Source organism: Hydra viridissima, unplaced genomic scaffold (assembly GCF_058129835.1).
Source record: "Hydra viridissima isolate aposymbiotic clone 2 unplaced genomic scaffold, HvirCarnegie_v1 scaffold_1, whole genome shotgun sequence".
NCBI classification, from domain to species: Eukaryota; Metazoa; Cnidaria; class Hydrozoa; order Anthoathecata; family Hydridae; genus Hydra; species Hydra viridissima.
Genome location: NW_028324300.1, coordinates 21,612,913 through 21,630,950, shown reverse-complemented (window position 1 = coordinate 21,630,950; position 18,038 = coordinate 21,612,913). Strand labels below are relative to the sequence as shown.

The window sequence follows — 18,038 nt, the reverse complement described above, 5'->3', positions numbered from 1 at the left end:
TAGGTCTGGTTAAGTTCAGGTACCCTCCACAGATTAATGGGGTTGTGAGCTGAAGAGAACCCCACAATTTAACTAACTTGTAGTTGACATTTACTTTCAGTCATAGTTCACATCTTGAGTAGTTCTTGATGCACCATAAAACAACATTCAACTCATCCAAAGGCTCCATCCCTACAATTGTGTTGCTTTTTATACTATTGATGTAAAGATGATAGTGCATCACTCATGGTACTTGAGCTTAGAGCTGGGACCCTCTCATTATTTTCTTGGTATCTCTTTTCTCAGGAAAATGCACAATTTGTGTCAGGAATTAGAGATGATTGAGGACTGCATCTACTTAAGAGTCTGCCTCATACAGTGCAAAACTTATCTATCTCTGGAAGTTTTTTCAAGACCACTACCATTGGAGACAGTTTTTTAGAGATTTCAGTGAAAAACAATCATACAAGACTGCATCTGAGATGGTTAATAATTTGGCCTGTGTTAATGACTGTGTTGTTGCTCTCATACAGAATTTCAATGCCACAGCAGCTAAGCATTTACAACTGAACTGTTTTGCACTCCTAAACAAAGGTTTTTGATCGGATGATATGTTATTATTAAGATATTGACAGTTTTCCAAACTTTAATACTGAGCATAACCAAGCAAAGTACACTTGTAAATCCACTTATAATTTTGTACTTTTTTTTTTGTATTTTTGTCTTGGTACTGAACACTCATGCAACATATTATGCAATTGTAATTTTGTATTTTTAATAATGACATGGACACAATGAATTAACAATTCAGCCTTGTTACAATTGAATAATTTTGTATTTACATGATTTTTGTTTTGCTTGTATGTCAAACTCCTGTGGGGGATAAATAAAAAAAACATTTGAATTCTACTGATAAAAATTATCTAATGGTGAGAAACAATCAACAGCAGGATAATGGCTGATTTGTAGAAAGTTTTAGAATTTTGCCACACATTGAATGTAATTTTCATTGATTTTTTTACATTGATTTGCAAGAAATTCATGAAATTTCATTTTTTTTTAATTTTTACATTAACTAATTGACATTTAGAGGGGACCCCTTAATGTCAATTAATGTAAAAATAAAAAATAAAAAAGAGTATGTGCAACACTTTTCAAAAAAAAAAGTTTTCTTCCTTATTTTGGGACACCATAGTAGTTGTTAAGGGTCTGTTTAACATTCAAAATCTTACAGGTTCTTCAAAGTCTTGCAAAAGTTTATTTTGTTGTTAGATGGGAAAGTTTCTATCAAAAATGACAAAATAAATTTCTTTTTTAGTAAGACTTGATTCCCTTTCAAAAAAAACTGCAAAAAAAGTTTTAAGTGAGTTCAAAAAAATTAATGTGAATAATTAAACTGAATAAATGAAATCTTTTTACATTTTTAGTAAATTTGTATATTATTTAATCCAAAATTTATATATATAAGTATTTTTGAATATATTCGGGTTTTTTTTCCAATATAGCACATCTGTTAATGGTGATTATTTAATGATGTGGGTTGTTTCATAGATGCATTATTTTAGTGCAATTTTATTGCAAGAAATGTTTTTGGAAATAATTTTGATTAGCATGGTTATTTTAATTTTAATATTTGTACTTACTCTTTTTCTTTCTAGTTCTCAAATCATCTGGCATGTGCCTCAAATCAAAGTTTTTTTCATATTTAGAGGCTAATTACAATAGATTAATATAAATATGTTGAAATTCAAACAAATTTGTCTCAATAAATTGACTCAACTATCTGATAACTATCTGATAGATTGCTTAAAATAAGACAATTTGTTAGAATTTATGAAAAGAAATTAATTTAAAATATTAAAATCTGAAAATATAAAAATTTTTTTTGTTTTTTTTTTTTAAATTATTTCCATGAGCCTATAAAAAGCAAGACTTCATTTAGAAAATAGTAGGTGTATCTGTTTCTGTTTTGCAGATAGTTGAGTCAGAAAATGTCAATCTTTGGAGAGAATGTTTATTCCACTAATAAAAGAATTTATGATTCAGTTTGGACATAAATATTCATCCTATTGGAATATGAGGAAGCTGCAAGACAAATTTGTAATTTAAACAGAAAAGTTTGGCTATCAGTAAAGTCGGGGAAAATAAACAAAGACTGTAGCAAATTGTACTTTTGTGCTATTTGCTACCTAGTGCAGTACACTATAAGTAGCTAACCTACAATTAGAAGACATCATTAAAAAAAAAACTTATTTTGTTTAAAATGCAGTTGGTCCTGGTATTTTTCACCCTTGGAAAAAGAAAGCAACCTTTTAAAACCTCTGAGCCTTAATTACGTCTAAGGTTCCTAAGGTCAGTTATTTCTCAAGTACTAAAAAAGATATCTGAAATGCCATTTCAATATTTTTTGTAGTAACAGTATTTCATGGTTTTCATGTAGTAATAGATAAAATGTTTTTAATGATTTGATTTTTAAAATTACATTGTTTTCATTTTACCAATTTTCTCATCATTTTACTTTTGAAGCAAAATCATAATATTGAACTTTTGTATATTCTCACAATAGAAAGTTGTAACAGTAGGACAAAGGGAACCTTTTTCTGCAAATTTTAACTTTATTACAAATGAATTATTTTGTATATTTTTGTCAATGAAATTAATAAAATTTGAATAAAATTACTTTCATATATTTTGTTAAAGAAATTAAAATGGTTTTTGATTTAAGTATTATAGTATTATAGATTTAAGTATATATTATTGATTAAAGCTGAACATTCAAAATATGCTTTTTTAACTTTAATATGTTCTTGTTTTTTGTGTGGTTCATTACATATCTTCTCCAAAATTAATTCACAAAATTAAAGTTGTTTATGCATATTTCCTTTATGACAAATAACTATTGTTTTTCACCTTTAGTTGATACTAATAGAGTTTCTTCTGATTTGTGAAACAGAATAAGTATCTGGTTATATGAAAAAGAGTTAATTTATGAATGATATTGGGTATTTGAAACATAAAAAAATTTATATTTCAAATATTGTTCCAATATTTACAATTTTAAGTGTAATAGTCATAAAAAAAAAAAGAAATGGCATAGATATTTTTAATTGTAATCTTTTTCTTTGATGTTCTATTTCATAGTAATTCAAATTTTAAAATTTCAAGTTTTCAACATATTTGTTGATTAACTTCAATTGCAAATTGAAGTTGATCAATTTTAAGTTGGATTATGCTGAAATGATTGATTATGATTATGCTAAATGTTACAATAAATAGAAAATCATCAGATGTGTCATAGGATAAAGTTTAATTCTTATTCATATAGGTTCCATTATAAACATGAAATCTAAAAATTAAAAATTTTAAAAAAGGATTTTTTCTTATTTTTAAAAAACATTGTTCTTGATGTTGGTGTTGTTGTTGTTTGTATTACTATTATTATTATCATTATTATTATTAAATCAATGGTTTTAGTTAACTTAGACTTATTACAGAAAGAATTAAATGTTATAAAAAAAAAAAATAGTTTTTTCTATTATTTTGATTTTTAGTAAAAGCAATTTTGTTATCATAAATTTGGTCATAAATCCTTTTTGTTACTATAATTGTTATCATGTCTATCATTTTATTTGCACAATTTTACTGGTAAATGTTTGCTGTGCTTAGATGAACCTTAACTTTATTCAGTATCTATTAAAGTATCTTTGACATAAAATTAATGATCTATCATACAGAAGTGATTCGAATGAGCCACCTTTGGTGAAACCTTGATTGTTAGCTGTGTTATTTTAAAACATAAATCGATTTGCACAGCTAATTTTGAGATATTTTTTCAGACAATGTAAATGAATGAATTTATATGGTCTACTAAGAATTCTTAGAAAAAATGCTTTTTATTTGAATTAAAACTGAGGAGTGTTTTTCAAAGAATATATATTGAGAGTTGTTTTTATTGATAAAATTTTAACATTACCATATAAAATAGTTATCCATAAATAAATGATATACACAAACACATTTGCAAGTGAATTTTACAAATACTTGTTAATAAAATTCAAATTACTAAAAAAATATATTTATTTTTATTATGATTATTATTATTCTTTTTATTATTATTTTTGTTGTTGTTATTATTATCATTAATATTATTATTATCATTTTTATTATTACTATTATTATTACTATCATTATTATCATTATTAATAGTATTACACAAAATATTCTACCAAGTAAACTAAAAATTATTTTACATTAAAAAAAAATTACTGTTACAAACAATAAATTACAAAACTGCAACAAACAAATATTTGTAGCTATAATAATTTAAACGAAGCAGAAGTTATATATTTATTATTGGCTGGGTCCTTTTTTTTATAGGACAGATTTTGAAGAAAATTTCCATTTTCACAATCTATTTTAAAAATACTTTTTTGTGACCCCCCCCCCCCCCCCCCCAAGCTATCAGTTTAGATTTAAAAGACAGTTTACATAATTTTCGTTGTTCTAAAGGATACCATTGTTATGGGGACCTTTTCAAAGATTTGAGACGAGTTTTTTTTTTGTTTTTTTTAATTGTAATTTTGAGGGATTTCAAAAATACCATCTGGAAAAGTTGTAAATATATTTTTTTATAATAGTTTGTTTCTATTTATTTTTTTCTTATTTTTTTTTTGATTTATTTCTTATAGGATACCCCGGGTGGTTCGGTTTTTTACATTTGGTCAAGCTTTAATATGTATGTACCTACAGTAGAAAAAAAAATTTGGCAATAATACCTTAAAAACAAAAAAAAATCAAAAATAAATAATTTGCCTAATAGAAACAGGCTTAAAATTCATTTTATCATTATTCATATTATTCATATTATTATTATTATTCATATTATTATTATTATTCATATTATTATTATTATTATTATTATTATTATTATTATTATTATTATTATTATTATTATTATTATTATTATTATTATTATTATTATTATTATTATTCATATTTTTATTATTATTATTATTATTATTCATATTATTATTATTATTATTATTATTCATATTATTATTATTATTATTATTATTATTATTGTTATTATTATTATTATTATTATTATTATTATTATTATTATTATTATTATTATTATTATTATTATTATTATTATTATTATTATTATTATTATTATTATTATTATTATTATTATTATGATATCATCATCATCACCATCATCATCATCATCATCATCATCATCATCATCATCATCATCATCATCATCATCATCATCATCATCATCATCATCATCATCATCATCATCATCATCATCATCATATCAGCAAAGAGTACAAGTAATCTTATATAATATAAACATAAACACATGTTGATTACAAAAAAAATGCAGCAATTTTTAAAACAAGCTTTTAAGAAAAGAAGAAATAAAAGTTACAACCCCAAAAATTATAAGTTTTTTTTTAAAAAAAATTGGGAATCAATTTTAAACTTTCTTTTAAATTTCAACATGATAACAAAAGCATAAGTTTTTGTTCAGGCTGTTTGATTTGCATAATTTTACATTTAGTTTTTAGAAACCTAAGATTTCTTCTTTTGTTTTTTCAGAAATGCGTGAGGCACTGAAAAGTCATTATCTTAAAACTTATGGAAAAATGGATGAAATTGTGCACATAGCAAGAACTCCAGCTAAAGTTGAACTTTTAAATAAGTACATTGAATTGACTGTAGTTGATTCAGATGAAGTGGAAAAAGACATTGTAACTATTGCTAAGCGAGAGTTATTTCTTAAGAGACAATTGACCTATCAGCCAATTGAGTTTAAGGAAGTGTTTTCAAAGGAACTATCTTTACTCTTGATATCTGGTATTCCTGGGATTGGAAAAACCTGTTTGCTCAGAAAGTGCTTACTTGACTGGGCTAATGGTACCTTATGGAAAAATGTGGATCTTGTTTTATATCTTGAATGTAGAAAGTTAAATCAACATCAAAAAATCAGTAACATAGATGAGCTGTTAAAAGTTTTCTACAAAGATATTTTTCAAGAGTGAAATGTTTGTGAGCATTTTTCCGTATTGTTTGTGATAGATGGGTTGGATGAGTTTGCTCACTTAGATGAATTAATAAAGCTTAATCTGCTTAATCCAAGCAAAGAATATATCATTAATGCATTAGCAGAAGCATTGAATATTCAAAAGTACAAATGTGTTGTTGCTGGAAGAGTCGGAGCTATATCACAATTCAAATATAAAGTTACAGAATGCACAGACAAGCTAACCATTCAAATAATGGGTTTAAATGACGAGGGAGTTAATAAGTATATTGAAAATTATGGCATCAAAAAAGAAACCATTAAAAGTGTTCTTAAAGAGTCTTTCTATGCTAAAGCCATGGCATCTGTTCCGTTTTATTTATCAGCAATGTGTGCAGTTATTGCTGCAAGTGGTTCTTATTCTTTCAACACTATGACTGAGTTGTATTGCTCTATTTTTTTATACTTTTTTCAAAATCACATTTGTAAAACCGATGAAACAGTTCATATTATGATGCAAAGTGAGAGTAACAAGCAACATGTTTTAAGAGTTTGTAAAGTTGCATGGGAGTTGTTCAATCAAGGTAAAATTCTTTTTTCCCAAGATGAAATGAAAGGGATTGTTAATGACTTTGATGGAGTTGAAAATGAACTTTTGGGTTTCATTGAACGAGTTGACTCACAACTTGGTTATCAATATCAGTTTGCTCACCTCACTTTAATGGAGTTTTGTGCTTCAGTTCATGCACACATTTATTTGAGTCCTGAGGAGATAATAAGTAACAAAAAGTTGCTTAGCTGTTTGCCTATGATCTGCGGACTAGCAAATGAAAACAAAAGAAGTTTTGTGAGATTACTTGGTAATTTGAAGAATTCAAATGAAGAAAAAAACATATTGCTTAATGCTATATTTGGTAAGTTCATTTAAAATGTTAAAGAATTATTTATAAACTTTGTTTAAGCTTTCATTATTTGTTTATTATGGTTATAATAAGTTCTAGTTTTTATTCCCCTTATTTTTTCTTTAATTATTTTTGTTATGTTTAGGGCTGTTTTTCCCAATTTTTTGTTGTTTTTTTATTTTTGTTGTTTTTATTATTTTTTAAGAATAAAATGACTAAGTAGTAAATTATTTGATTTGGTAATAATTGACTACTTAATTGGACATTAAAAAACCATTAGTGTGTTTGCTCAAAAAATTTATTTGAATCTACAAATTAAGCAAATTCTTGTTTACCTGTGAAATTTCTTGTTATATTTTATATTTGAAATCTGTGTTTTTCAAGTTAATGAATTTTTTAATATTATTTTTAAGTATGTTGACTGACTTTGTTGAGTTAAAAATATCAATCAAATGAAAAAAAAAAAAAAGAATGATAACCATCAAAAACTTGTAATACTTAACATATATGTTAAGTTGGCCTAATTTTATTACATTGTATATATACAATGTTATAAAATTAGGCCAAGCAACATTTTAATGGAGGATAAACTATTTAATATTTAAAAGATGTTCCTCAAACAATATAAAATAAGTGTAAAAGAAAAAATGTTTAAAAACTTTTGAAATTTCTTATATTTTTTTTATATATATTTTTGTTTACATGCGAACAAAGTCAATCAACATTTTGAGATTTGAAAAAATTGTGTTGTGAAATTTTGTACTGCCAAAGTTTGATTTACCTTTACCTTTTTAGTGCCTTATTTTAAAATTTTATTCTTTAATTTATGTTTCATCTTAAAATACTTTTCTCTCTCTGCTGCTCAATATTTCTGGAAGAACATCCCAAACAATTTTTATGTGGCTTTTAAAAGTATGAAGTAGCTCTACAGAGCTAACTTTATACTTTTACAGATTTGATTGAACTAGTGAATTTAACTTATTGCAACCTAAAGTTAAGAATTAAGTTACATGAATTTGGTTAAATATACATTTTGAATGTTTAATAAAGAATTTTAAATGGCAATCGCAGATTTGAAAAAGATCTTTTATACAACTTTGTTATTTAATGTCTAACTAATCTTTCTTCAAACTAATTAAATAGTTTTTTTAATCTAAAGATTGCAGCGTTTTTAAAATAGCACCTGTTGTTTGTTTCATTTATACCAAACAGTTGAACAAAATTGAAACAAAATTGAACAAAAAAGCAAACACAAAAATGGAAATACCATGATAAATTTTTAGATAATGGCATCCCTTACAAAAAAACCCATTGAAAAATTGTTCCAAAACCCAGCGAACTTCCAGTGATCTTGTTCCAAAACCCAGTGAACTCCCAGTGAACTTTTCTAGTGAACTTCCAGTGAGCTTTCATAGCTAATTAGCTATGAAAGTTAACTTTCATGTTTATATATAAAAAATGGAAGTTTAGCGAATTCGCTGGAATTTTTTTTTTTAGGATATATTTTTTTTAAAACGTTCATAAACATTTCAAATATTTAAACCCCTTAAGCGCGAAATAAGACAAATTAAGGATAGGAAAAAAAAAAAAAGTTTAATATAACATTTATTTAAAAATATCGATATTTAGAATAAAAATACAATGTATAAATAATAAACTAGCTTAAGTATTAATACAAATTTTCATAAATTTTTAACAAGAAAATAAAAAGTAAATTCACTAATATAAATTGAATGTTTTTTTTTTAATTAACCTTATGGCTATACTTATGGCTCAGATTTTGTACGAGTTAATGTTGAGTAGTAATGAGCATATTGTGGATCTTTATTATACATTACACATGTTTCTATATTTAAATGTAGAAATCGATCAATATAATTATCACGATAGTGCTTATTTGATGCATTTAAATGGTTTACATTTGTTTAAGCTTAAATCAAATTTTTTTCTATTTTAACCATTTAAACAAACAAAACAGAAAATCAGTTATATTTTTATTTTTTTGTTTTGATAGAGATTTAAATCATAAAACATAATCTACAAAAAAATTTAACAAAGCATAATCATTTTGCATAAGCTTACCCGAGCTTGTTTGAAAAACTTTGAAAAAAAAAATGAATAAAAAAAATGTGTATCTCATTAGTCGAGAACCAAAAGGCTGTACGTACATATTTTGTTTTCGAATAAATGCAATTTGTTTATTTTTCCTGATAACTTATCTAAACTTTTTTAAATTTTATTTATTAGTATATTTTAGTATATTTTAAGGCGAAAAAATCATGAGTTTATATTTAGTATATATAGTATTTGTTTATTTTTCCTGATAACTTATCTAAACTTTTTTAAATTTTATTTATTAGTATATTTTAGTATATTTTGAGGCGAAAAAATCATGAGTTAAGCGGTTCGTTCTCTACAGACAAGTAATCAAAACAAAAATCGTAAAGTTCGTGAGTTCGTTCGTAAGTATGTCTTTTAAATTGTGCTTGACGCATTCTTTTCCGTTTGGGACTTCGGAGCTAAAAAAAAAATGATACATTATATAAAGGACTTATATAATAATTATATAAAAACATATATAAAATAAACAGTAAAATAGTAAGCAAACATAAAATAGTATAACAGGTATAAACATAATTAACTTTAAAAACCAAGGATAAATTGTAAAAACAAAAACATATGTATATTTATAAATCGATCATTACTTTAAAATAAAAAAAGATGATTGGTGACACTGAAACATAAACCTGGCCTTACTATTAGAGATTATACGGTAATCAAAATAATTAATGCTAAAAAAATATACTAAAACAATAATAATAATTAAAAAATTAAAATTAAAAAAAAAAAAAAATCAGACGAAAGTCACAAGCATTATAACAAGTACAGTGTCTACGAATAGAGAAAATAGAACCAGATTAACAACTATAAAACCAGAAAGAAAACATAGCTTTCATAACACCAAGCTCTATACAGTGCAGATTATCAACAACTGTTCCATTTACACAATCAAAATTAGGCAATCTTACTAATGGTGAAATATCTAAAAACCCTTCAACCACATTAACACAAAAAAAATCTGTATAGCTTCTACAATTCATACTAACATCAGAAAATGGATAAGTCATACAAGACTCCCTGCCTTTCGGAAATCTTTCCCCTCTAGAAGAACACCAATGGCAACCATTATAACCATTAAATTGCCTGCAACAAAAAACCAGAGCTCTTGCAATTGTATCACATGAAAAAATAGATACATGAAAAAAAAACACGAACATTATTAGATAAGAGTATACCATTAGTGGATAGGTTAGTAAAAATATCAACAAAAGGAGATAAAAATAATTGTATATTTGGTTTTTTAAAACCCGACCAGAGACCAAAAAACAAAATATTAGTAATTTGCAATAAATATGGAAAACTATGAATGGATGCTAGCAAAGGCCACAAGGACCACTTTGATGATTTGAAAACGGGAACTCCATCATTATTAACAACAAGTCTAATTGTTGCTAGCCCATTTTCTTCAAGATCTGCTAAATGTATCCAATTGTTATCGCAAGTATTTTTAAGCTGTTTATTTATGTTTAGAATATGAAAAAAATTGCATCTCTTATGAAGATAGGATGATGTAAAATATTTCAAACATTTTGTGCTTATTAAGACTTAAAGCAACTTCACAAACATCACAAAAAAAAACTTTTTCATATAACTCTTTTTCCTTCTTAAAAAACTTCAAAAAAAAATATTTAGATGTAGGCGAAACACTGTGTGGCAATAAAATAGTTAAGAGAGTTAACAACGCCTCTAAGGCTTCATAGGACAAATTAAAGCGCAAAACAAAAGTCATTATGCATAAACATGCATTAGAGACATTTATCTTTGAGCCAGGATACAGAGGTGGACTCTCTGAACTTTCATTTTCATCAAACTCATTATTGATTGTTTCATTTTTTGGTTCATCTAAGTCAGATAAATGATCCATAAATTCATTGTCAATAGAATCATTGTCATCAGAGGTGCTCTCATTCTGTTGTTGAGCACAGTTAACTTTTGACATCCTCTATTGTGTTGTTCTTGGAATACTTACTTCCCCTGATTGCCATTACTTGTAGCAACCAATTCTAGGCATTTAAAATAAAAGAGGCAAGCAGGTAAAATTAAACTTTAGTTAAACAAGATTAACATCAGAAAGAGAACAAGAGAAACTTGTGCTTAACCTAATTGTGCTTAAATAACAATGATGCCTATTTTACAGCTAGTTCTTTAGTATATACAATACAAACTATACTTTTATTTGATGAAAAATTTTTTATCAAGTGTATGATGTATATATAAATATCAAATGCATATATATGTTAAATGAAGGTGTTTAAACGGTATAAAATTTTATGTATTTATTTAAATTTTATAATTATTCAGAAAATTTAATATTCTTTTGAAAATTATAAAACTTACAAAATATCTATTCTGATGAGTCTTAATTAATGAAATTTTCTGATGTCTTAATTGATGAAACACAGTGTAAAATGTAATAAGTTTGATAAATGATTTTTACTAATTTATTATTGCTATGTTCTTTTAAGAACATTGAGCACTCTATTTTAAGAATGCATTTAAAATTATTCGGATATATACGTGTGTATATATATATATATATATATATATATATATATATATATATATATATATATATATATATATATATATATATATATTAAAAATCAATCATTATCTATTATGTTCAATAATCTACAATAAAGAAATTTATAATAATAAATTTTTGTGAAATTATTAAGTTGAATATGTATTCGCTTGAATAAAAATGAACATACTGAACAACATACCTGTGGTTTTGGAAATTGAGTAGAACTTAAAATAATAGAAACTGAAACTGTAGATATAAAAAAACAACGTTTACTTTATAACAGAAATTGGAAAAAAATTTTCAAGATGTTATATCTGTCAAATTTCAAAAATGTTATGTTAGCAAAAGTTATATCAATATTGAGTTATGAAACCCGCGGCGTTTTCGATTATTGGAAATCAGCGCGAAATTTCCACTAAGGTTTTAGATCACTGGAAATAAAATGACGTTTTTCGTTAAACATCCAGTGAACTTTCAGCGAAGTCGTAAAATTTGCGGAAAACCCAGCGAACTCGGTGAATTTCCAGTGATCTTTTAAATTTCCAATGAACTTTCACTGGAAGTTCGCTGGGTTTTTTTGTAAGGGACATTACCTTTTTTCTTCTTTCTTCTACTTATAATATGTGAATAAAGGTATGTAATACTCGTAATTAGGTTTATATTACAGACATTACACCATTATTACACACCAAATTAATTATGTTTATGTTTTTCTCTTTAAATGAACAAGGTTATTATTTTTGATTTCATATACAAAAAAAAATATGATTTGAGCTGTAACAGATTTGAAAACATTTGTTACAGCTTAAAAGATATTTTTTCTTCAATATGTCTTAAGTTCTACAAAACAGATGACAAGGTTGTTAAAGTATTCTCAAATATAATAGCCAATAAAGTTTCGTTATTACATGTTAAAAAATAGTTTCGTCCATGTAAAAGCTAATTCAAGGTAATTAAAGTTTACTTAGAAATAATACAACAGATATCATCTCAACTTATTCATTTGAAATTACTAAAAATACTTTTGTGTCTTTTTATTATTAAGTTTTAAATTGTAACCTGCTTTTAAAAAATGCTTCTAAGTAGGTTTTTTAGAAGAACAACTTTTGAAATAATTTAACAGTTAAAAACATGAAAATAGAAAAAAAATTTTTTTAATCTTTTAATTTATCAGTGTAAAAAAAGTTGAATATGCAACATGCAATCAATGAATTTGCCAAAGAGATAATGTAAAAAAAATTATATTTTGATGTTCATATGTTGTTAATATCTTTTTGATATTTTTTTATTTTGCTTTAAATGTTATATTTTTATTGTTTCAAATTTTTTATGTATATGTTTACATGTTATATTGTTTCCAGTAAAGTACTACTACATAATGTTAACTTAACTAAGAAGTCTGCTCATCACCTTTGACTAAATTAAGTTTAAGTGAATTTTATAATAGTAAATTTTTTAAAGTTAAATTTTAGGTATCAAATAATTTAAATTTCCTTACATAAAGTTGTATAAAGTGGGATTATAAATTTATTTTGCTCTGAAGTGAAATATTTTTCAGTGTTAATTTACAAAATTTAAGTTGTTTGTCTTCCTTTAAGATAACAATTCTATTGATATTTAAGATAAATTAAATCACTTGGTAATAAGACATTTTTAAAAACATATACTGACTATCATTTGCAACAAATGCTCCTTTAAAAAAGTTTTAGACATGATCATAACATATATATCTGTTAATTATATTTACATGCATAACAATTTAAAAATGAAAGGTATCTGTTTTTTACTTCTAGATTAATAAATATATGTCAAAAAGGGTAAAAAAATAAAAAAGTCATTTTTTTTTTTTATCATAAAAAAACACCAGTTTTGACTTTTCAAGATTCCAAGACCATAAGATGGAAAAAAAAGATGGTAAAAAAATGTGGACCCTTATTATTAGTATTGATATGTACATAAAAAATAGTATTATTCCTTATTGATCTTTATTTGGAAAAAGACTTATATAAGCATTTCAGTGGCAGAAGGCGTTTTAAAGTTTTGTAGTTTCTTTGGAATTTTTTTTGTTTTTTACCGTAACAAAAACACGAACTTTAACACAAAACACTATCACTTGGGAATATTGTTTGCTTATTCCAAAAAATATCGTTTTAGAAATTTCACATTTTAAATTTGTGCAGAGCCACAGGATAAACGATTTAAATTTATTTCCCCTTCCTTTTTTTGTTTCCATTTCTAATTAAATAAGAGGTTTTTTCTAAAATAAAATTTCATACATCGTGCTTTTTTGTTTTTAGATTTGGTACCAAAACGTATTGAAGCGTTTCAATCCTTTGGTAAGAATTATTTTAATTTGTTTAGGGAAGCTTTTACGTGATCAATTCTTTGAAAATGCGATTGCTTTATTTTTGGAGAATATTTCATCGGTTCGTTCCCGTGCCACAAATTTAAAATAATTGATGAATTTGACTACTTTTCTTTTTTCATTTACAAAATACCATTGAGCATTTCTAGCTAAAAATGCTCTTTTTTCTATAAAAGTACGAGAAGAAACTCTTTTGAAGAAAGTTTCAATAGCTGAAAGGAAATAGTGTAGATTTTTATGACATGTGTTTTTTCGGTCTGTTTTATGAAGAAAATGACTCTCATGACTTTCTGTATATTATAGAGATTCAGTATTTTAGTAATTGTAGTGTAAATGATGTTATTATCAGTTGCGTTTGTTATCTAGTTAGGTGGATTGTTTTATCTGTTTTATTTGTTAGCCTCGTTTTTATGATAAACTTTAGTTTTAACATATTTTCTATTTTGTGATTTTTTGTTTTCAGTGTCAGTTTTATTAGTTTGTTAAATTTCTAGAAAATAGTTATTAGTTATCAATATGTTAGGTATCAATAGGTTAGCAATGTGTATAAAACACTTGTGTTTTACTTTACTACCCTTCGAAAATCGACTTTGTTCGACCACATTAGTAGATCAAGTCTAGAGGGTGTCACACCCAAATAACCTCTTATTCAATTTTTATGTAAACTCTTTTGTCTAAAAAATTCTCTCTCTCTCTAAAACACCCTACCCCACCCACCCCCTACTCACTTTTAAAGCTTTACGGAGATGGTTCTTTTTAGCATATTAAAGAGGAAAAAAAGAAACAAGAAAATAAACTTAGAAATATCTATTGTTTAAGAATAAATCCTTCCATTTATTTAGGGACTTACTTTTGAATAATTAAAAACCCACCTAAAATTAAAAATCAAGAGAAACATTGCAGCCCCTTTTAATCAAAGTTGCACCCTCCTAACTCTGTTCTTGATTAAACTGAAACATTCTATCCTCCCCTAAGACATGAAGCTGTGGGTCAGCTATTTCCTACCCATCAAGATTTACAGTAAAGTGCAAAAGTTTATAATTAGCCAATTTTTTCAAGTTTTTTTGTCATAACTTTTTGACTTTTCACTGAAGATGAATGAAACTTTTAACAATTGTTCCTATAATGTATAAAAGAATGATAACTTTATAACTTCCTATAAAAGAATGATAACTTGTAATGGAAGGTAGAAATTCAAATTTTATTGAAAACATAACCGTGCAAAACTTTATAAGCAGTTCCATGTCCGTTTAGAAAATCAAAACTTCATTAAGAAAAATTAAAATTAATTTACTGGAGATAATATTTAACTTAATTTGAATTAAAAAAACAACGGGAAAGGTTAAGGAATTGTCACGAAAAAAAAAAATTAATAATACGTGTTGTAGAGAAGATTCTTATAAACAAATTTCTGAACTTTGTGATGTGGCTAAGTTAACAATTAGTGAACTAGTTAAGAGATATAGAGAACAAAAAACACTTGAAAAAATGATGGCTATATTACTTCTCGGGTGATTTAAGGCCAGTCTAAGAAAATTTCGTTTTTTTTTCGTGTTATTTTTGTTTAAACGCGTGTGACGTGTTTTCACCTCTCAGGAATGATCTCATTAAGAATTAGACGTTAAATATACCGTTATCAAAGGCCGACATTATTTTTATAGAACCAGTAGATAATAGTTAAAAATATCTATCTATCAAATCTATACATTCATATTTAACAAAAAATAGAACTTTATTTTTATTAAATATAAATGATTATATTTACCTATTTAAAGTGTAAGTTCTTATTGAACTTGAGGTTCCAAAATATTGCATCCTTTTTGAGAATACTGCTCAGAAATGCCTTTATTGGTTCAACCAAATTTTTCTTAAAGGAAAAAATTGGACAATTTACTAGATTTTCTGTAAAAGTATATTTCTTCGATAAGAATGTGAAGAAACTGGCACTGAAAAATTTTCATACTTTTTTTTGAAAATGATGAATTTTTTTTAGGCCTCCTAAAATTTTAGCTTCCATATAAAAAAATTTATAGAGTTTAGCTATGTTCTTAGGTTCAAATTTAAATGTTCCAAACCTATTCAACTTTGTACACTTTTTTTGTTTGTTGCGAAATTCGAAATTTGCACGGTAGAAATTGGAAAAACGTAGTAAAATACCCCCTAAAAGTCTTTTGACTTTTTAAGGGGTATTTGTCACTCACCTACAAAACAAAAAGGCTAAAGGTCGATGCTGGTTTATATTTTTCCTGATAATTTTATTTTTTCACTTTTCATTACCCCAAGCACAGGCTACATCTTAACATTTGACTCTAACAAATCAGGAGATAGTAACTTACTTTAGTTTAGGAAATAAAAACTTATAGATAAACATAAGGTAATAAAATATTTTCTTTCTAAAACAAAATACAGTTAAAGATTGTCTTTTAAATTGCATTAAAATTAGGTTTACTGGCCCTGCCGTCAGTCTGATCCATCATGTGCTTTACATAACCTTGGATATATCAGCCTTTGTCAACTTCCAAAAGTTTTCCAAAGTATTTTCTAAAAATTAACAATGGAGAAGCTGGATGAAAGAATGAAATTTAGCAAAACCCTATTGTGAGATTTAACACAATTAATTAAAGTGATCAATTATTGGTAAAAAAAAAGATTAATTAGTATTTAATATTTTCATTTCTTACCTTTGCGATGAAAGAATCTTCTTAACACTATGATCTCATTCCCATATATTGCATTTTGAAGAGTGCTTGATATTTATTTTTCATTGTCCTATGAGAAACAAGGATTAGAAAACTGTCAATATTAAAACTGTCAATATAATGTAGTTATCATATAATGAAAAAAAAAAAATTTAATAGAGTTCAAGGAAGAAATTTAAAAAATTTCTCTCTTATATTTGTATAGGTTTTATTTAGACCCACCACCAATTAAATCTTCAAGGTTGACTAAAGACAAATAATTGATGAAAAACATTTGGATTTTGCAACTTTTCCTAGTACTTTCAAAACTTGTCTTGTTTTTTATCATTATTACATTTGCTGAAAAATGAAAATTTCACAAAACTTTTAGTAGTAATTGAAAAATTAACAACTTAGATGTATGTATGAATGCATGAATGTATGTATGTATTTATGTATGCATGCATGCATGCATGTATGAATGTATGTATATATGTATGTATGTATGTATGTATGTATGTATGTATGTATGTATGTATGTATGTATGTATGTATGTATGTATGTATGTATGTATGTATGTATGTATGTATGTATGTATGTATGTATGTATGTATGTATGTATGTATGTATGTATGTATGTATGTATGTATATATGTACTTCCAACATATACCAAGTATATTACACAGAAAATGAATCATAAAAATTAAAAAAGATTATGTGAAACATTAAATTCATTTTCAAGTAAAAACCAATAACAAAAAGATAAACATAGCAACAAGACAACTGGTTTAACATATTTTCATGTAAAACTTTCAAACTAGAAAATGATTTTTGTTTTGCTTGAAACAACTGCAAAATATTTAAAAATCTAAAACTTCATGTCAAATAAAATGTAAGTTTGATCACATGGTTTCACCCGACAAAAAAAATCTTAATTATTCTTATCGACTTTATTGCTCAAAGTGCCGTTAACGATGATTGCTTCTTTTAGAAGTGTTAGGGACGACGCCGGAAGATTTTAAAAAACGTCGGATTTTCTAATCGTACCACAAATCACTAATTGTACAAGTGGATAATAACAATTATCAAAATGTACTAGACTGAACATTACTGGAAAAGATGTGCATAGAGATCATTTTGTTTATTTTTAAAGATATTCTCCTTTTTCAGAAAAGACAAAATCCGTCATAATCCATAACGTCGTAAAAAATTAATATTTTAATTTTTAACAGCTTTTGCCTGGTAACGTTCATTTTAGTGAAATGTTTGCCAAAAAAATTTATGCTTAAAAGAAATGTTTAGTGGTGCAACCGAACACTCATAAAAGCGAGACATGCCTTAAATCACCGGAGTTTTGTTTGTAGTTTTAATTTCCTTATTCAATATGTGGTCTCCTTTAGTCAGACTGACTACTTTTTTATGATATTGATCTAAAT

General features: G+C 25.7%; 1 protein-coding gene, 1 long non-coding RNA gene and 1 pseudogene across 4 annotated transcripts in view; 1 reads left to right on the top strand and 2 right to left on the bottom strand.

Annotated features, from left to right (window-relative positions):
• The window catches only part of LOC149893886 (uncharacterized), a 55,058-nt gene extending 47,680 nt beyond the window's left edge, over positions 1–7,378 (bottom strand). The window contains exon 1 of one of the 2 annotated variants that reach the window (XR_016449118.1): positions 5,194–7,378. This is a non-coding gene — a long non-coding RNA (uncharacterized LOC149893886). The remainder of the gene's footprint in view (positions 1–5,193) is intronic. The other variant, XR_016449117.1, reaches the window with a different exon arrangement.
• LOC149893882 (uncharacterized) overlaps positions 5,584–18,038 on the top strand; it is a 56,889-nt gene continuing 44,434 nt past the window's right edge. Inside the window, exons 1-2 of one of the 2 annotated variants that reach the window (XM_090076456.1) lie at positions 5,584–6,921; positions 13,855–14,420. In XM_090076456.1, coding sequence (XP_089932582.1) covers positions 6,264–6,921; positions 13,855–13,934 — 738 coding nt within the window. In that variant the 5' untranslated portion in view covers positions 5,584–6,263 and the 3' untranslated portion in view covers positions 13,935–14,420. Of the gene's footprint in view, positions 6,963–13,854; positions 14,421–18,038 lie in introns of those variants that run through there. The other variant, XR_016449116.1, reaches the window with a different exon arrangement.
• On the bottom strand, positions 10,071–11,041 carry LOC149893885 (uncharacterized; annotated as a pseudogene).